Here is a 22069-nt window from a genome sequence, read left to right on the forward strand (position 1 = left end):
ATCTGGTACATCTCCAAGGTCGATAGTCCAAAACACAGCACTGTACTGCTAAGAAGAGGAAAATAACCTCTATCTCACCTGAAACCATGACACTTTCCTTTCAGATTCATATTGGTTCATTTTAGAGCTAAATCCCAATGCAAAAAAACCTTAGCAGAACTACCAAGTTTCATGGACTTTTTGTATGAAAATCTTGGAAGCCTGTGAAGTTTGTAAACTTCCATCAATTTAATTAACATTCATCTGAAAAGTTTATGGATATTAATGAATTAATGGTCTGCATTTTTCATTCACAAAACAGTCTAGTGGCAAAGCTTTCATTTAAGCAGTGAAAATTTTCACCAAGATTTCATTAAGCCTGAAGAGGATACTTGTAGATACAAGTGACTGGCAGATTCTGCACTCCAAATATTGCACTGAAGTGAAGAGGAGGTTGTTTTACAACACCATGCTAAAGATAAATTAGCAATGCTTCTACATTAAAATTCAAAATGGGCAAGCCTTTCACAATGAGTTTGGCAAAGTGGTGGGTCACAGGCTACAGCATTTTGTTTAAATCACTTCTCCCACTCCTACTTAAAATTCAGACATCCAAATTCACTACATCAAAGAAACGCTACAGCTCCACTGAACTTGCAGTAATTTGTATGTAACAGGAGTCTACACAGACCTATGAGCTTGCTACATACCCACAGACTTCATGCCACTACAGAACAAGAGAAAAACCCATGTGCTTCAGGGCAGGAGCTGTACTCTGTCAGGTCAGCCAGGGGTTGAGATGAAACACATCCTCGGATGCTGGATGTGACTCATTGCCAGCAACACATTCCTCCACTATGGTGCCATCAAGATACCAGTCATCAATACACAAGTCAGCCATTCCCTCCTGCTTTAGGACTTTTTACCCCAAGTGCACTTGCCTGCTAAGCACACAGGTTGTTAAAGAGACAGAAGCTGCAGTGTGACTCCTGTCACAGTCTCACGCCCAGAGAAACTCCATGAAGTGCCGTTCCACCCCGGACTGATGCCTCGCCTCCCAGAAACCTCTCACAGTCACACCCACTACCTCACAGTACAGTTAACTTCTCCACAAGCACCTCTCTGCCTCTTCACATTGAGTGGTCCTGGGAATAGCTCTACAGAGTTTCATATGATGGGTCAGTAAAAGGTGAATATCCTTTCCAAAAGCATCACGCAGCAGGATGCAAGACTTCAGGCAGCCAGCACTCAGCATTTCTCCCTTTATCTGTGCTGCCACACACAAGAATGTAGTCCAAAAATGAAGGCACACAGGCAGATTAAAAAAAATAATGGTTTTAGCTGAAGCCTGTAGATCTGGTTGATATGATGGACTCTAAAGCAAAAGCTCACACCTTAGTCAGATAAAAAAAATCAGTAACTCCTAACAAAAAGTACATGTACATATGAAGAAATATCAAGCTGTAACATGGAGAGTTTTCAACAGATTTCCCTGGTAGATACAATATTGTCAGTTACTTCCAAAGTGCTGAATGATGTAATATTGTATTCATATATATCACACACATACATCTACAAAGTGAGAGCATAGCAACAAAAATGCAATTACAGACTGTAATGGTTGGGAATCAGCAGTAAGTAGGGAAAACAACAAACTCCATGAATTAATGGAAAAAATACTGCCGTGATTTTGCAATAATATAAGAGAAGAGCAAGTGTTCAGTGTTCACCCAGTAGATGAGGTAATAGCCTGCACAGCTGACTGGACACCTCAGAGATCCCGACTTTCATTGTCTCTACACACTGATGTAATTTATATCCATTTGCACAGCCACAGCAGTGCCTTAAAGAACCCAAAGCACAAAAGTAAAGCTCAATCATCCAATTAACTGCCCAAGCAGCTGTGGAGATAGAAATTAAATTATTTGCTCCATAAAAATCTATACTTTCTACAGTGAATTTTAAATTTAGGTTATTTTCTTTATGAATTTTAAATTTAGGATAATGGTTAGCACTTCTCAGGATTCTGACTGCACTCAGGATGTATGTTATATTTAATTTCTGTTTCAATTGTTCACGCAATTCAATGATTTGGTAAGGTAATATATTTTACTTCTTGTCTGCATTGTAGACCCAGGCAGCAAATTTGCTGAAAATCAATTTTTTAAGCTACAGTGATGTATTCTGGTATTGCACAGCTTGACAGGACAAGTCAGCAGTTCTATTCCCACATTTATACTTCCGGGGACGGTAGAAATCAGATATATTTGAGATGCAACAATGAATTACCGCAACTCATTACTGGGGCATCGTAAATGCTTCATCGTAAGGGGTCCTTTGTATGCAGAGGCAGTAACTGTTGTAGGCTGGTGACTGCAGCCTTGTAGCACTGACATGCTGCAGCTGAAGCACCAATGCTGGAGCAGGCTGAGAAATCACCCCATGCAACCCTGCAGCCTTCAAGCCTGAAGCACTGGAGACACTGACACAGAGCACTTGGCACCCGCAGGTGTCAAAATACCTGAAGAAAGATGTTAAGTGAGTGTGGCCGATGGAATTATAACCACCATCATACAAACACCTGGGATCTGATCTGCAAAAACAGCCTTTCCGTGGCACTCCAAGCACAGGCAATGGGGATTCCGAACTCCAGAGAACCTACAGGCTTAAACACAGCCTCTACTGCAACTGATTTATTTTCTGTTCCTTCCCTCAAATTAAAGTTCCTCTTCTCCATTCAAAGGAAACTACTGCAAGTCCCAAAAGAGTGGGAAGAATATCAAAGCACAGTGCAAATTGCTCTTAACACGCCGCCAAAGTAAAAAATCATTTTCACTCAGCTCATCATTCTTGCAGAGACAGCTTTTTTTCTCCCTCGAATAAGTAGCTAGACATCCACTGAAGGCAAAACATAAAGACATGGCAATCAAAAGAGAAATTTTAAAGTACAAACCCGTGGTTTTTAAATTTACTCTTTCTGACAGAAATTTGGAGTGCACTGCCAGTAAGTGGTAGTTAGGCGTATGCTAGTGAGATGAAAAAGACCCTGGGAGCATAATTTCAGAGAAAACGCTTTTTGAAAGGGAAATTCCATGAATTCTGGCGGAAAGGTTACTCGAAGCCACACGCATACCTGTCACATTTCTGCAAGTTGTACAGTATTTCGCTTCCTTGAAAGTACAAGAGGATGTTAACCTATTTGACAGAAGATAGAAAAAAACGTTCTTAAATTTACAGAGAAAGGGGCTGTGAATTGACTGATTTGGACCGCTGTCAAATCAGGACTACTGCACATCTCAGATTTTCTGTATCTACTCAAGTTTAAAGGAGGTTTCAAAAGTGAGCCACACCTGGCCTGTTAATGAGCTATTTAACAAAATAATTTCATACGGTTTCCAAAAATCTGATTTGTAGAGCTTTAAAATAATATCAAATTAACTTTAAAATACCACAGACAAGCATCATCACAACATGTTAACTGAGAGTGGAATCGAGGTATTTTTGTGATCTAAAAAAGATCAAAAAAAGAGAAACAAAACCAAAAAGGAGAGCAAAAGAAAGAAACATAATGTGTTCGTACTTCTAAATAATGGGTTGGGGAGAAGTCTAACAAGAGGGGATGCTGCATGTACAGACAGGCAAGGAAAACACTGATACAAAAATAGTGCAAGGCCATAATGGAGAACTTCCCACCGCAAGAAAATTCAGAAAGTAAGTATGAACAAGATTCTAATTATGAAGGATTAATGAAAAGAAAAGCGTAATCCAGCTGAAGTTAGGTAAACATCATGTTGCCTGTGATTGGTATATACCCTGCCTGGTTTGACTACATTGCTTGCTAAAATTTAGCAACTACCCAGTTAAATTTCAGAAGTGTAGGATACGAGCTTAAAGTCCAGCAATCTAAAAGATGAAAAAAAAGACCTTTTTACGCCAGTGAACCTTCTGAAGTCCTCTTTTACCACTGAGTCATACTGGACAGGACTGGAAGCTCAGTGGCTCAGATCAGGGAAATACAGAATGTACCAAAACTTCATACAGGCATTTTAAACTTTAAAGAATTGTGCATTTTTTCCTTCAGATGCGGCAAACCAAGCATATAGTGCATATTATATGTTATTTGCACTGGAGTTCTGCTCTACATTACAGAATAGCAGGCTGGGCAAGGTTGGAAGGGAACACAGTGGGTCATCTGGTCCCATCTCCCTGCTCAAGCAGGGCCATCCTAAAGCACAGGATTGTGTCCAGACAGTTCTGCAATATCTCCAGTGAGGAGACTCCAGAACCTCTCTGGGCAGTCTGTTCCAGTGCCTGGTCACCTGCACAGCAAAGAAGTGCTTCTTCAAGTTCAGGTGGAACTTCCTGCACATCAGTTTCTGCCCTTTTCCTCTTGTCCCATTGCTTGGCACCACTGAGCAGAGCCTGGTCCATCCTCTGACACTCTCCTTTCAGATACTGATAGATATTAATGAGGTCCCTCCTCACTCGCCTCTTCTCAAGGCTGAACAGGCCCAACTCCCTCAGCCTCTCCTTATAAGAGAGATGCTCCAGTCCCTTAATCATCTTCATCACCCTCTGCTGGACCTGCTCCAGGAGCTCCATGTCTCTCTTGTACTGAGAAGCTCCGAACTGGAGGCAGCACTCCAGATGTGGCCTCACCAGGGCTGAGCAGAGTGGTAGGATCACCTCCCTCAACCTGTTGGCAATGCTCTTCCTAATGCACCCCAGGATCTCCTCGGCCTTTCAGGCCACAAGGACACAACGCTGGTTCATGGACAGCTGGTTGTCCACCAGGACCCCCAGATCCTTTCCTGCAGAGCTGCTTCCCAGCAGGTCAGACCCTAGCCTTTACTGGTGCCCAGGGTTATGCCTCTCCAGGTGCAGGACCCTGCACTTGCCTTTGTTGAACTTCAGACAGTTCTTCTCAGCCCATCTCTCCAGCCTGACGAGTTTCTTCTGAAGGGTATCAGCCCCTACCCCCAGCTTTGTGTCATCAGCAAACTTAGGTTCTGCTAATCACCTTAGGTGACTCCTTGCTTCCCCATCCACATAACAGAGAACATTGAAACTTGTCTTGTGGGATCAGCAGGAAAGGAGCACGCTGCAAGAGCCAAGCTTACCTTGCTTTAATAAAAAAATATTACCTCTCCTGACAAAGCTTGTTTTATCTGTGTTCTTATACCTTCAAAGCCACAACAAAGCTATCAGAATAGCAGCAAAACATTAGTACACAGTATTACTACAGGGAGGAAAAAAAGCCATCTAGACAACAAATGAATACACAGCAGCAAAGCAACTGCACCTCCTACCTGACACCGATCACGAGCAAATCATTTTACAGTTCAAAAACTGACCACGAAAACTTGTGATTCATTTCCAGACCACTTTGAATTTCACTCCAGGTGTGCAAATTACCCCAGCATCAGCCTAATGGAGTAGCACTTACGTGGAAGGGGGTTGTCTCATCTTTATGCAGGATTCAAATCCCCACAGCGGGATAAAGCAGAGAAGCCAGAGGCATTACACTGCTGTGAAGCAGGTGCCAAACGAGACCTGTGCTCGCCTGTGTCGCTGTAATGACTCTCTGTCTCTAAGATCTGTGCTAAGCTGTGTGAACACCACACAACATGAACATGACAGCAGCCAAGAAAGTATTAATGGGGGAGTCAACTGATCCCCTAACTGTGATTAAAAGGCCAACTAGAAAGAGACGCTAACAAAGACTGAAGAATAGCAGCAGTAGGTGGGGAGGTCTGGGGACTACACGGGGGAGATCTCAGAGACAAAAATGCAGTGGGAAAAGCAGGATAAAGAACTGAAGCAGCAGGCCAGGGAGCTGTCATCATTTTCCACCAGAGAAGGGGACACTGATCCAAAGGGATGCTGTGGGTAGCAGATATCTTTGACAAGAGCCAACACAGAAGTACACAGTAATGAGTCAGTTTTGAAAAAACACTGATTTCCTCTCACCCTCTTAACCATAACAGGATTAATCACAAATACACCTTTAGTGTACGTGCTAGTTCACAGTTCTTCTGTATTATCAAAATACCTGTTGCTATCAACAAATGGTCTATTTACTGTGGTTTTCCATTTTCTCCTCAGTCAGACACTGAGTTCAAATTTCAGCTTAGGCACAGAAAGATCCTGTCCCAACTGACAAACCAGAGTTTTGCTCTTACAGATTTAAAGAAAAAGTGCCTACTATGAGAACATGTAACTTCTGAAATCAAGACCTCTGTCAGCTCTCTTAGCAAATCTGTTTTGATTTTGTACAGGTTTGATTTTACCTTGTATATTGCCAGCTCGATGGAGAAGGAAGGATAACAGAGTCATGTAAAATATTAACTTGTGACAAATGTATCATAAAAATCCAGTTAAGCTGGTGATGCTAGTCAGGAGCAAGACAACACACAATCCAACTTGCTTTTCCGTAGCTGAAGATGCTCTGAAGGAATGGAAACTTGCATCCTTCAGTGGGGAGATAAACCTTGGGGATATGGAAGAAGCAGCTCTGCTAAGTAAAAATTGTGATATTTTTGCAAGTGCACATTTCTGTAAATAACTTCAAGTTAAGTGACTTGATAGAGGTACTCACAGACAGCCTGTTACACCAGATCCCCTTCGCTCCAGCTCCCCCCAGCACTCTGCTGGAATCACCAAACCACAGTGGGTAACATCTATCCCATTAAGGTCCCTGCCAGGTCAAGCTGACCTTTCACCTCACCCAAGGCAAATATTACCCTCAACTAAAGCTGGTAAAGAGAATGAAGTGCAACGGTACCCAAAGCACAGACCCAGCAATACTCACAAGTAGGGGAAAGGAAAGGAAAAGGATAGCAGGGACATAGTTATTAACACACATTTTACAAACCAAATCAGTGTGAAAATCAAGTTTACATGGTTAGGAAGAGTAATATTGCACGGAGGTAATTGCCATATCAAACTTCAGAGTGCAGGAAAAATGGAAAGAAGGGTTGAAACCTTATATTTAAAAGAATAAAACCAGATATTATATCTTGCATAGCTAATTACTATGAATGAGTAGTTCCCCAGCTATGCTCCTTGCAGGATCAAAATGCTAATAATGAAGCAAGCAGGAAGAATCTAATTTACACTGGAACAGAACCAGACCGAACACTTTCTAACTCTGCATCTACACTTTTCATCTCGGAGGAATGGAGACCCTTTGAAATTACAAAAAGCAAGTTTCTGATCTACGCTGAAGAAGTTATTTATTTTGCAGGCTTCTCCTAACAGCAGGTTTCAGAAAAGTATTCAGCCTTACAAGTGCTCCATGGTAGCAGATATCAAACTCTAAAGAGAAGACACCACTGCCAATTATCACTAAATAGGTTTTCTCTACAACTTCTTCATCCCTCAGATGGTCTGTTCTCAAGTGACCAGACATTCAATTTGAAATTCACAAAACACAGGGACTATCCAGGCACCCTGTAGACAATTTGGGGTAAATTCATACCTGAAGTTGATTGGATCTGATCCTCTCTCAAGAAAAAGTTGCAGAAAATAAGAGTTCCTATTACCACATCTGGAAACCAGCACACACACACCTCCACGCTTCTTCCATTGGGTCATCCCGTCTGAGTGGCTGTTTCAAATTTGCCTTGTCTTTTCACTCAGAGTCTGTCTTAAGGGGTACAATTAAGTATTTCTCAGTCAAACTAGATGAAGAAGATAACTCATTCAGCACATGAAAACAACGGCTAATGCAGGCTGAGAAACTGAAAAAAAAATAATTCTTTGTTACCCTTGAAGTCACAATACCAAAATTATGAGTCCCTGGCAGAACTACACTCAGCAAGAGGGTAGTGTTGGCTAAATCCTGACCCTGCTCAAGTCAACTGGAACACTGTCACTGACGTGAGTGTAACCAGGTTTCACTTCACCTATTTTACCACAGAGCTTGTTGTCATTTCCCCACCACAGATTCTTTCAGTGCATCCACATTTTCCTGCTTAGTGGCCACTGTGAAAAGATGAATGCAACCACTGTGCCAACCAGAGCCACAGCCAGGCTAGGATGAGGGGATGCCAGCCCTGGGTATCCCTTGGAAGACAGATCCCAAACTGGGGAATTGGAACCACATAATGTCTGCCAAGACCAGAGCCAGGAAAGCAGTGCTGGTGAACTTAAATGAGATAGTCCCAGTTTTCCAAGGCCTTGCTCAATGCCACAGGGTGGAGAAGAGCTCCTCTCTACTGCCCCAAATACTGCAGGGGCTCTCTAGCTCTCTTGCACTTTTTTGTCTGTGAAGCAAAAGGAATAATGGTTCAGCATCTCTGTCTGTTTACTGAGTGGGAAAAAGGGGGTTTGCAGTATTTCTTCTCCACAAACTCCCCATGCAGAAGCCCTCATTTTAATTGTCTCCTGAGATTTCTAGGCATAGACTTAGCTGTGCAGTAACACCATACATTGAATTTGAATTACTGTAAAGTGCTTGAGGGAATTGTTATAAAGAGCATCATACTCATAAACAAGGATTATTCATCTTTGGCTTTCCCATTTTTTCTGGCATAATACTGGATCACAGAATTGATCTGTGTAGCCTTTGCATTTATTGTCTCCTTTTACCTAAATTGTCTCCTATTGAGCCTAGTCCCAACGCTGAAATTTGCAGCATTGCTCCTGAATAACAAGCTACACTGTGCATACAAGCCCTGCTGCAAGGGAGGGGAAGCAGGACAACACAGGAGGTCTTAGGTTAAGGAAAAGGCTGGAGATGGTCTGGATGAAGGAATGTCTATTAATGAATTAGCCTATAAATATGTTAGGCAGCCTACAATCCAGAATGCACTACACATTATCCGTTCAAGTCACAGTCACCATCCTGTTAAAAATCATCAACAGAGAGCAAGGGTTGCTCGGTATTACTTCATACCCTGCAGGCAGGGCTAACTCAGCTTGGCTCTGTACACTGAGAAATAAAGATGTGCAACAGCAGCTCTGTGCAATCTCCACTGTGCACCCTGGAGAGAGAGAGAGAGCTCACCACTGTCCATCTGTCTGTCTCCAGCTACAGGAAGTACATTCAGTTTACTGAGGCAGAAAGATGGGCAAGATTAGCTGAAGCAGATTATCAGAGCTGTGAATGTGGCACACAGAGGTCTCACTCCGGGAAGGAGATCCCTGAGCTTCGTTACCTGTTCGGTCCTCAGTGCACGTGATCAGGGAGAAAAGACAAGCACATCTGTTGGGACACTAAGTTTGCCTCATTAATAGCAACATCCAGTGATCTCCTGGCTACAGAAATAATGAGCAACTCTAAATACCAGCTTGTTCATGCCGAAAGGCAACATTAAGCTCTGCCTTCTAAAGGATATGGCATTGATGCCATCTCCAAAAGGGAAGTCTGAATATACATTTCAGAGGGCACCACATAGTCAATTGTCACATATCTTCCTTGTAGAGCATTAGAAAAACAAAAATATTCAGATGTCTAGAAAAAACTATTTTATTAAAAGACTTGTGGTTGTTTAGCCTGGAGAAAAGGACTGTGGGAAGACTTGATAGCAGTCATATGTGGAAAAGATAAGAAGAAAACATCTCTTAAATTATAGCCAAGGGGGAATTTCAAGTTAGATGTCAGGAAATATAATCTTATGCATAAGGGCAGCAATGTATTAGACTGGCCTGCCCAGTGGGCCATGGAATTTCCATTACTGGAAGCTGTAAAAAATTATTAGACAAATATGTCTGATAAAACCAGAAAGAGAGTAGATTTAGATTAGATATTAGAAAGAAATTTTTTACTGTAAGAGTGGTAGACCCTGGAAGGGGATGCCCAGAGAAGCTGTGGATGCCCCATATTTGTAAGTGCTCTAGGTCAGGCTGGATGGGGCTTTAAGCAACCTGGAGAATGAAGGCACCCAGATGCATCTGCATGACTTGGGAGCTCCTAAAAAACATTTCGGGGCACACAGAGCTAATACATGTTATAAAATGTGGGTAATTCCCTCCTGAACAAATGATCATCCGGATCCAGTGTCCTTCATCCAGACGTTCTAAAATTGGAGACCATTAGACCAGTAAATTCTACACTGAGAAAAATACAGCCATTGGAGCCTGTGCTTCCATGAGGGAATATTAAGACAGCTCTACTGCAGCCACCAAACTGGCATGCAGAAACCTTAAAACTTCCATCCTCACCCTGCTCACAGGTTTTTATAACTGACTTCCAACTTATAGATCAAGGGCTCACTTAGATAAGTGTGCAGAATTGTGCTGGCAATATTGTACCCTACACAAAAATATCCTGCAAATTTAAGCAGCAGTCTTCTGGGATTGATGGACTGGACTAAAGCCAATGAGCCTAAGCCACCAGCACTGCCAAATGTCCCCAGCCCCACCAACTGTCCCCAAACCCAAATGCCGACAGTTCGCATAAGTGTCTGAACAGTCTTTAAAAAGGAAATTATAGATGAAGAAGGTAAGAAAAAAAGACACCATCTCTGCACTGGAAAGATCTGTTTCTTTCTGCATTTGGGCTTCACAGTTATATTACACAAGTCCAAGTTCACAAGCCCATTAAATGTTGTATTTTTGGCTCATTTCAGCTGTAAAGATGCCACTATTTTCACTTATCTTGCCTTTGCCTGACACTACAGACTAACCCTTTCGCTGCCACACACCGAAGTCACCTCAGATTGGAAGTGACTGGCCAGTAGACAATCTGCACCACAGATTTTATTGTCAAATTTCTCCTTAAAGACCCTAAGAAAGCATAAGCTCTGTAGATCAAGAAGGAAAAAACAGCATAGATTCTTGATCTGAGCGACCTGCACATCCAGTATCACAGGATTTGTCTGGTGCCTCGTGATGGACGAAAAACACTACTGTGTTATTTTTCCAATGTCCAAAATGTCATTTGGAAGCCAATGCCTGCCTCGTGGGAATGATTCAGATGATAGAAGTTATTCCAGAAGAGAACCACAGGCCTTCCCTTCCATGCCTTATCAGGTTATAAGGGCTCTAAATAAACCATGCCTGGCTACGTAAGTTAATTCCTGAACTGTAATACATCAGAGTTCTCATTAAATATAAAACTGGGCTTATACTCCCCCCTAAGCAAGAAGACATAAAGGATCTATTGAAAGTCACTATTTAATCCTCCTACAAGATTTGTAACTGTGCTACCCCTTCTTAATAGCTTCTGCAGTGGCATAACCTTCCCTGACTTTCTCCAAGCCTGCAGACTTCACTAAGTCACACTTCCACCTATATTTAGGAACACGTGGGAGAAAGTGGGGCTATATCTTTGCTGCACATGAAAAATACCTTCTGAACATAACTGAATATCCTGTCTCACTCCAATAAAATTTACATGAGTCATATCAAGAAAACAAACAACTGTATGAAAAATAGAAGAATGTAATATTCCATCAATTCCTACTCAGTCTTCTGCCACGTGGTAAGAGCCAGGCATGAAATGCAACTAAATCTATGCCTCAAAGAAACCAGTATGGGTATTAAGTCTATTTTAAGAAGTATGTCACCAAATAAGCTAACTACTGCATACAGAAAATTAATGTAATGCACTGTGATCATTGAATGATTCAAATATATAGTCACAAGTACAGTAAAGAGTCTTTAAACTCAACAAGATGAATTTTAATAATAGAATTCATAGATAATATGAAAGGCCAACAAGTAGCCAGGATATAAAGGATAAAGTTTACTCAAGAAGCAAAGGTATCATTGCACCTGTAGGTAGAAGTAGAAGTAGGTAAAAGGTATAGAAATTAGTTCTCTACCAGAAAAACCCCTGCATGGAGAAACAATCTCCTTTTAGCATCTTATCAGTTACATAAAACTACAACAAAATAAACCAAACAAACTTGTGTTGACTTTGGGTGGACTAGATCCCACTCTTATTTCTACTTTTATACCCTCAGCCAGGCAGCTCCTATGCCCTGTAGTTACTTGTAGCCACCAGAAATCTGCTGTTCCTGTAGCTTCTCATCTGTGACCACTTCCTTTAATTATCCTTTTGCTTACAACAGTTCTTGCTTCTAAAGCAGCAATTTTATGTCCCCATAAGCAGAGGAATGTTGACTAAAAAGCCCATAAAATTCCCAGGGCAGAAGTAGAGCCTCTCTGTCCCTCTTTGCTGCGCTGTCCACTTCTTTGAGTTCAAGCCTTTTTGCTCTGTACTTTACAATCCCACAGCACAACATCTGTAGCTCTGACTTCTAGGTACTGTAAGAATGTTACTCGAGGCAGAACATTTCAGTTGTGCAGTTAATGAGTAGAAATGTGTGCAAGCATCCACTGTGCCGCCAGATCCTCCCTGCCTCTGCCCTTCCACAGTGCCCCTTCCCTCCCTCCCTGGGACAGCACCACTGCCACATTGCTCAGCCTTTTCCCTGCCTCCAGCCCTGCCATGGCCACTTCACAGCCAGCAGCTGTTCGGTGCACAGTCTTCCATTTTACCTGTCAGTAACTGTACAGCCCCAAGTACCAACAGGAATCAAATAAGATCTTTGAAAGCACTTTCCAAATATAAAATCAGTGCAAGCTGCAACACCCTCATGGTTGAATTATCCCCTTGAAAACACCCCACATTCCTTCTGCCTCAGGTGGCTCCACAACAATCCCACAGCATTTCACACTTCTTTTTGTACAGCTCCATATCCATAACGTGGCAGAAGCCGGACCACAATTGCTCTTCCACACTTTCCTATCCCCAAAGCCCCAAACAGAGGTGGGATTGATCTGTGAGGGGGGGTTCTGAGTGCACCAAGGCATAAGGGTTTGTCTGGCAAAGGCACTGGATCAGCTCTTGTATTACCTAGGAAAAAGAGTGATGGGTGCTCAGTCAGTTTAGATTTGAAATAGAAAGGTTGAGTTAGGGCAGCCGCTCCTCTTTGCCTGCCTGCGGGCCAAACTGACACTTTGCAGTCAGATCTAGTCCTTCCCTTTCTCTCCCTTACATTTGGAAAGGTCAGCATCTATTTCTGTATTTGCACCGACTGACATAAAGCCAATTTGGCATGTGCATTATTGCAGATAAACTCCAGAAAAATTAGGCTCACCCAAGACAGCCTGGTCTGGCAGCTTGGCTGAAGAAATTTCAACAAGTCCAGAGAGACCACATCCAGTGATGATCAACAGGGACAGAAAGCAGCTCCTTAGTCTGTCTCAACTACTTCAACAAGGGCATGTTGCTCGTCCTCTAGTTAATTACTTCAAATCATACACATTCCATCTCAGGTTTTTTAGCATAATTTTGATTTTCACCATCAGGCATGTTTGCATCTCATCTCTATGGAGCAGTTTCAGATGGACTATGGCTTTTGTTTAACTGACCAGCTAGAACAGATGATGCCCTATTCCAGTTTACTAACAGGCTGCACAAAATGGCCCAATTACACAATTTGGAATTAGTCAGCATGGAATCAAAGTGAGGGTTGGGGTTTCACTTAAGTAAATATTAAGCCACATTTTTTTATTTCAATCACCCCCATGCCAATGGCTAGAGATTATCTAGGACTGAAGGGAAGACTCAAGCCCCAAAAGCATAGTTTGTTAGGTCTCTACAGACAGTATTTCATCTCCCAGTTTACAAAAGACACTATATGATACAATTGCTTAAATAATTAAAAAGAAGATCTCTTATTAGTTGCTTTTCTAACACACAGGTGTTACTTCACAAGATTTAACTATCTCTTCACCTTATAGTATACAGCACATTTTTCATGTTTGCAATAATTCCTGTTTATTAATTATTATTTGTATTAATGTTTATTAATTACAGTTTCAGTTTGAATAAATAAATGTAGCCCCAATCAAGAACAGAGTTTGCATTATAGTATGCATGGGGGGATGGGGGGAAATAAAGGAAATAAAAAAAGGAAGACATGGGACAGCACCAAAAAATTCCCCCAAATCCTGATTAAATACAACTCAAACGCAGTCAGAGAGCTACAATTTAGACAGTAGAATTAACAAAAATAGATAAAAAAGATGCTCAATAACTGTTAAGTCTACAGGCACTTCATGTCCCTATCTAAGACATAAAGAAAAAATACCAGGACACATATGACAGCCAATATTTCAATGTATTTCTCCAAGCAGTTACTAGATACAGAGCATTACTGAGAGCAGAGGACTTCCATAAGTTAGATTGCTAACAAAAAATTAACAGACTTCTTCCAAAGTCAACACCAAAGGCAATAATTCCTGGCAGCACCACAGTCCATCAAATCCTAGCCCACTTCGCTTCAGGTGGCTTCTCATTTTACACACAAGTTCTGGATCACCTGCGTCTAAAATCAGTCCAACAACACAGAGCATTGGTAAAGCAAGGTAACATGGTCCTCTTAAAGGAGTTCATGTTCTTCACACAGCTATAGCTTCACATTCCACCCTGCACCTGCAGAGCAGCTGTGTTCCCACCTAACCCTTCCCAGAACGGGTTGCTCCTAGGCCTCACCTTTTGCTGGAACCAAACAGTCATTTTTCTTCCTCAGGATGAGAATGTTTTTCCTGTTATTTTCAACATGCAGTAAGGGATCAAGCCTGCAGACTCTATACCAAACTCCCTTTCCAAATCTGAATTATTTCCCTGAAATAATTACAAATTATTCTACTAGCTGTGGGCTATAATTCTAAGAGCAGGGAATTCGCTTTGAAACAGCACCAGTAGCTCCATCAGAGGGGGACACTACAATCTCTGCCCAAATGAAGAACGTTGTGAAAAACCAAGAAAAACTAAACAAGTTCCCAGAATCTAACAGGCACTCTGAATGAAAACCACAAATCTCACAGCATGATCATAAAATAATTCACTGTTACCCAATACACCATTCAGGAAACACAGAAAACGTCAGAGAATGTCTCCATCTTACAGCTGCAATCAGAGCAACTAACTTTTCACCTGCCTTTATATTAAGAATTTGAACTTCAAATAAATATCTATATTATATATGCAATTTGAAAAACATCACCTTTCTCTTGATCACAAGGTATCCAGAAACTGATGTCACCTTTCCCAGATTTGTTTGTGGCCTGCAGTTTTTTCCTTTGGATTTCTCCAACACCATTTCTGATGACTATTCATGAGAAGCTCAATGCAAGCAGCCCCTCTTCTAGCTGACAGCATACTGCAGGTGAAACTTTAGAAGGGATTTGATCAGCTGTGGAACCATACTTTAGCAATTTGACATAATTTATTGGTACCAAACAAGTCTAACTGCTTCAATGCAACTGAATATTTTTCAATTTGCCAAATTAAAAGCTGAAGTATAACATTTGAAATATCTTTTGAAATGTATTCAACTTCTCTACCCTCCAAACCAATACTCTGCATGGCAGAGTGAAAAGTTACATTTGATTTAACTATATTTTAACCCTTTGGGGGATGGGGAAAGGAGACCTCAAAAATTTACCTCAGTTTTTCCTTTCTATAGGCTTTAGCCAACAAGTAACAAAAATCAATTATTTGCATTAACAACTAAATACTAAGGTGAGGGGGTTTTCCCCTCTAATGCTAAAGATAGTCAGAAATTTGCTTTTGAAACTCTGAGGAAGAAAAAGACAGGAAAGAGTGAAAAAATATCCCAAAAAAAACATTTGAAACTGGGGCTTGTTCTAGTCTGTAACTCAAAAGTAGATGAGTGTTAGCTCACGTTTCTCTCACATGGTTTTGAGTTACACCCCAGCTACTCCTGTGGTTACATCACACTTACTCATAGTATCTAAAAATTACTGGAGGAATATATGGAAGCCTGGTTTCTTCCATTCTAGTCAGATGGCAAAGGGTGGAACATGCTAGTCATGCTTTCTGTTGTGCCTCGATGCAACACAACAGGACCAGAGCTGCATGGCTAAACTTCCAGACTGGAGAGCAAGGAGGGTGTATGTCTCTGTCCCATCAGGGACACTCCCCAACACACAGTTCTCTGTTCTGTATAATAGTTGGTCCACAATGGAGAGGAATTACATCAGCGAGTTCCCATGACCTTTAGTGGCCAACATGAGACGTGGCAGCCTGGCTACTCAGACATTTATCCAGCCAAGACTGTAGTGGGGTCACCTACATCTCTGAACTCTCAGTGCCTCCAGACACATACCAAAATTACTGGCTGAAATTGAAACTCTAAGTCTGAATTAAAAGGTTTAGAGGAGTGGAAGGTAGGCCGTAGGAACAACCTCTCGCTGTTAAGATTAAACTATGCCTACAGTGATATGCAGACTCTATGCTTCTTGTCTCCTAAGAGTGGGAAATAATGCTGTAGATCACAGCAAGTAACATAACAAAGCTGCTGTCAAGAAATATCTGATTTTAATTGAAGTGACACTCCATTATCCAACAGCTCCAGGCAACTCAGCTTAGCCTATTCCTGGGATATGGGCTGTAGGTGGGCACCCTCACTGCATGCTAGTCTGTCTTCTCTGATGAGCCACATCCTGAGCTGCACCTTCTCCTGACCTTTAGGTATTGACAATGAGCCATTAGCAGTTTCTCTCCAGGATGGAAAAGATGGTGCAGTCTGTGTAACATTTCATTTCTGCTTCAAAAAAAATTTAATTCTTGATATCGGGGGGAAACAACACAGAGAGGGGTAGACTAAGAGGAGCTACTTCCAGCAAGTGGAATTATGGGTTCACACAGAACTCTGCAACTTCAAATTTTGTTCTCATGAACTGAAATGAAACACTGAATGACTATTTCCACATAAAAGCTTTTTTCTTTTGCAGTTTTCTCCCTTGGCCTCTCAAAAACTTGAAAAAATAAAAAGGGGAATAATATAATCGTGCAAGGTCTGAGGAAAAGGCTAGCAAAGGACTTGATTAAAAAAAAGAAATCTAACAGTTGAAATGTTACATTAAAAAAATGGTACAATGAAATAATATAATACCACCAAAACCTTTTAACCTTTTCACTTCAAAGAAAAACTGAAAAACCAATGAACTGATATTAAATTTATATTTTCATGAAACAGCATTTTTACTGGAAAAGCACTCTATCAGAAAATGTTGGCCCAGCTGTAAGAACTTTAAATATAGATTGCTCAGAAGAAAAAAATATTCTATTTTGTATTGTTGCCATTCAAGAGTAAGAGACATTTTACATATTAAGTCCTGACATACTTATTTATTCCTGTAAAAGGCTCCATTGATGCATTAGCCAGCTCATTCTATGCCATGAAATATGGCAAGTTTCCTATTCAGTTTTGATTTACATTATTGTATAAGTTAGTAACTGGTTCAGGACTGAGAAATCTTCTGCAAGCACAAAATTGCTTAAGCCCAGCAGATTGATGTGGATGGAGCCAGTTTTATTTATTCCAGAGGAAATATTTTTTTGGTTATATCAACATAGCTACGGCCCTTTACATTCCTGTTACATCCCCTGGGCATTTCAGAGTATTAACCGTATTTTATGAGAGGTTTTAAGCTTCTGGATACTTTTGAAAGGAATATTCATCTTCACAAAACTCGCCTGCCAGTCGCTAGCAAGCTAATAGACACCATTCTTCAAAGAGGGAGCCTGAAAAATTTAGGTGAGTATTTTTCTTGAAACAAAGAGAGAAGTAGAGAAATACTTCACTTAAAAATTTACCGCAAATAAATCTTCCTAAGCTTTTAAGCCTACCGGGATTTCATCTGATAAAGGCCTACGAAATTCCTCTGGGCAAAATACATAGGAATAACACATCAAATTAGAGGCAGTGGTACTTGCAAGGAAAGAAGGAGTAGTAGTGAGTAGCATTTGTCAGGAACGAACTGCCCATCGATTCATTAAAGGGGCAGCATTTCTGGCACCACTCCCAGAGCTGCTTTCTAGCATTGTTCCACAGTTGGAACATCAGAAAAATTCACCTTTTCCACCACCACCAGCAGCATCGACCCATCCTCTTCACGGACCGCTTGGCAAGCCTAAGGGACACTGAAGTCCCAACTCCACCCCTCACCTTGTCCCTCAGGAGTTTATCTTTCCAGGACTTCCCAGATCCTTACTCTTGATCCAGCCAACTGATAAACCTTGAAGATGGGGCTTGGGAGCCCAGGAACCACTGGAGTTCCAGACCATGATTTCTCCCTAACCAGCAATGACCTCTCTAAAGGAGTCCATCCAGCACTCTGTTCTTTTCTATGAGAGGAGGTAGGACACCTCAGCAGCCAAGCAGAATGCTAGGTTTTAATACAAAGAAAATCAAATCTAAAATCCCAAATTCATCACAGAACAGTGACCTCGCTGTGCCAGCCCAGGTGGGGTTTTTGTGAAACCCTGGAAAGGACTTACACATTTTGAGCAGCTGTTGCCAGTATCTTTGTGTGGTACAAAGTTCACAGCTCTGCCAAGGGTTTCTGTTCTCTCCAATAAATGATGCAATATTGTAGCAACAAATCACACTCATAATCACAGAAAAAGACTTAGAGCCACTACTCTGCAACACATCATAAACTTTTTGCCAGTCTCCAGAAATTCGCTCAAGGTGGGCAGCCCCTTTCCAGCTGTACTGCAGGAAAAAAAACCCACTTGCCATGCAGGTTTCAGCATCTACTTGTTTGCTGAGCTTGCAGGGACACAGCAGCTGGGAGCAGCCTGAGGGAAGCCAAGGTCCATTGTCTGGATCATGGCAACAGGCACAAGTGACAAGACAGGAGACTGGCAGCCTGAACAAGACACAGCTGTAAAACCGCTCCTCAGGATGATGTCTCAACATAGGAAGTGGCTGCTCCTATCTCCTCTGCCCTGCACAACAGTTTCCCCTCACACTTCTCCATTAAAAGAAACTCATTGAAAGTCATAACTGTTTTTGAGATCTTGGAAACTACTTTAAAAAAACCCCAAACCAAACCAAACCAACTTTTTCATGCTTTATTGGTAGGATGAGGTTAAGAAGTAAGAACTCTGCTAAATGTTTAACTGAAATAGCAACAAACAAAAAGCCCAGTGTGAATGATTCAACATCTACTGGGAGGTTTAACAAATTCGTATGTCTTCAGTTTGAGAAATTAAAGCAACATGTAAATCAATTAATACATCCAGACGTTTGGCTTTCTTTAAGTGTGTAGCCACATAAAACATCTCTCCTTCCACATACAAAATTCAATATAACAACCTCGTTATTTAACATCAGTTCATATATTAATTAAATAAACAAGAAGCAGTTTAGATCACTACCACAAACTGCCATCACTCAAAAACCCTGTACTTAACCCAAAACACCTTTGCTGAACAACAATAATCACTTCTAACATTCAAAAACAGCAAGAATCAACAAAGTCAAGTTGTTGGCTTCTGTTGTTGGGCTCACATTGATTGTCACCAACAAACTTCATTAACTTGTAACACCTTCACACAAAGTACTGTCGCATGTGATCTGTACAGATCTCAACTGAAGCAATCCTAGGTGAGAGATCAGGCTCACAGTGAGTGTGATCCCTGACTGAAATGCAGAAATCACCTACTTAAAACAGACAGAATTTCAGCATTTTAAGAATCAAGATGGGTGACCCAATTTCACCAGCCCTTGTGTACATCTGCACAAGGCTGCACCCAAAAAGCAGCCAAGGAAATATTAACATGCATACCAACAAAATTTTCAGAACAGGGAAGTAAAAAAAAAAAAAAAAGATTGTTTTGTACCAAGAAATGAAGACTCAATTTCTTGACAAGCCTTTAGTCTATTCATGTCCTTTGTACCATGCTACCATTTAGTATATTAATACTTAAAGTGGCAATAAAAACAGTTACTAACCTGTGGGAAGAGAGAGTAAGTTGCATTGTCGATTGTGACAGAATATAAAAATTCCCCGTCGAACCAGAGGTTCTTTCCCATCGGGGAGTTCAGCTTTGTCATGGCAAAGAGCTGCCCAGGGTCACAGCATTCTTCCAGCAGCTTCCTAGAGAAGGAAACCAAAAGAGAAAGTGTGATATTAATTAGAGCCTTGGCACGCCTTCGTTAACGACCACCCCTCACATCTGAGATCCTGCCACTCTCAGATGCTCCAAAAGCCAACCTTCCCAGCCAGCAGATGAACCAGGGGTGACTCTTTTTTACTTACAGAAAGGCTAGAAAAGCTGCTTTTATTTCAGAAAATCTTAGAAATAGATACTAAAAAATTTAAGTTTCCAGTCAGGGGGGCACAGAAATAAAACTGAGATTCAGCAAAAGAAACTCCATCTTGTACAACACATTTTAATGGATAAAAAACTGGTCTCCAACACATACAGAAATCAGTGAAGCTCCTTTGAAAATTAAATCTGAGGTATATCAAAATTCAGTACCAAACCTTATTCACGAAGAGCAGGTTTCCTAAAACCCCATAGTTACATAACTTATGGATGGAAAAATTTGGCATCCCTCTCCAGTTACTGAATGTCCTTGTGTATATTCCCAGCAGTATTAGAGCCTGCCTTCTAACTCGAGTCCAACTTGAGTCATCCCAGTATGATAGATATATATATAGAGAGAGACTGAATATTATACCTCTTAGTTTCCTTGCTGAAACTGCATATCCTCTTACACATTCATTTCCCAAAAATACTTACTATTCGGCTTGAGTAGAAATTTGAGAGCTGGTGAGCTGGTTGAAGGTTATATTGAGCAAAAGTTCTATATCACAGCAAACCCAGCAATTAATATCCTAAAATACAGAATGATGAAAAGGACTAAAGGTCCAGAATATCCCATCTTTCTATAGCCTGCATGGCAGCAGAAAGGTTGACACTCATACTGGTTTTTATATGTAATAGATGTATTTAAAACACGCATTGCAGAACTATGCCATTAGAGGATATTTTCATGTTATTATATACATTTTTCATATATTCTAAAGGGAATCCTAAAGAGACTGGCACAATTTCCAGTGGTTGCATAAGCCAAAAAACATCAATTATTAGTGACTACTAGAATGCTTGATGTAGCTGTTCTCCTCTGAGAAAGAGATTTTATTCAAAACTGTGAAGTCACTGACGGAAATTTAAATTTTTTTAGCATTTTTAAAAGTTTTACAGCTACTTTTCATTTCTAAAAACTAATACTTGAAAAAAACCCCTAACATTATTTTCCCCTTAAGTTCATAGCTTTCTGCAACTGTGCATTACTTTTCAGACATACTTCCAACTGAAAATCTGATGAGAACTGGAAAACTGTAGAGTAGATTTGTGATAATCTTAGCAAAAGAGGAAATGGCTCAAAAGTGAACTCCTCCATCTGCATAAATATTTCAAGAAAGATATAAATCACTATGCTCAGGCGTGTAAGTCAATTCCAAATTAATGATGTCTAGGACAATACTGTGGCTAGTTCTAGATCCCAAGGTCCTAGAAGATCAAGGAAGATGCAGACAGACTGGAGAGAGTCCAAAAGAGGGTCACCACAATGATCAAAGGGCTTGAAAATCTGCCCTATGAGGAAGGACTTAAGAAGTCAGGTCTCTTCTCCCTGGAGAACACAGGACTCAGGGGGGACCTCATTGCAATTTTCCAGTACTTTCCAAAATTAGAATTTCCAAGTGAAATCCTACAACTCACATCTTCTCTGGAAATCTGCAAGAAGCAGAACAAAAAATCCCAGATAATTTAGCGTAAAATTATCCAGGGAGTGTTTTATATTAACGAATCTTTCCTTAGCCAGGCTAAACTGATAAGGAATAGTTCTTACAACTCCCTCCCTATTAGACTACATATATATACCTACTCTTTCCTGTTCCCAAAAAAGCATTATTTCAGTTCCCACTGAATCCTTCATTAATAAACCTATTATGAAAAGCAGTAGGCGTATCCTGGAAGGTCCACAGATAGGCAAGTCACTAGCTCAAGTATGCATCTTGGGCACTCATATGTGCTTTCTGCCAGAAAAGAATAATTATTAAAAGTCTCACATTATTCAGTCTCTGTTTCTGATCTAAATCCCAAAATTACAAAGCAAGAAAAGCTTCATAGGAAAATGTTCATTAAAAAACAGAATGGATTCAAAGGCAAACCTAGAGCAGGATACTTTGCAGGGTCAGGGAGACTGAACTGATTTGCTGAGCTTGATTAAAATGCACAACTGAAACGTTATGACAGAATTTGCAAAATTGCAGCAGCTTTTAGCCAAGAATCTCAATTCTC

At 40.9% G+C, this 22069-nt stretch overlaps 1 protein-coding gene across 1 annotated transcript in view; it reads right to left on the reverse strand.

Annotated features, from left to right (window-relative positions):
- ST8SIA1 (ST8 alpha-N-acetyl-neuraminide alpha-2,8-sialyltransferase 1) overlaps positions 1-22069 on the reverse strand; it is a 308933-nt gene that overhangs the window by 260261 nt on the left and 26603 nt on the right. The window contains exon 2 of the mRNA XM_051785004.1: positions 19710-19854. Within this exon, the coding sequence (XP_051640964.1) occupies positions 19710-19854 (145 nt within the window). The remainder of the gene's footprint in view (positions 1-19709; positions 19855-22069) is intronic.

The sequence above is a fragment of the Manacus candei genome, unplaced genomic scaffold (genome assembly GCF_025592945.1).
Source record: "Manacus candei isolate 608988 ecotype Guabito, Panama unplaced genomic scaffold, ASM2559294v1 h1tg000018l, whole genome shotgun sequence".
Taxonomy (NCBI): Eukaryota; Metazoa; Chordata; class Aves; order Passeriformes; family Pipridae; genus Manacus; species Manacus candei.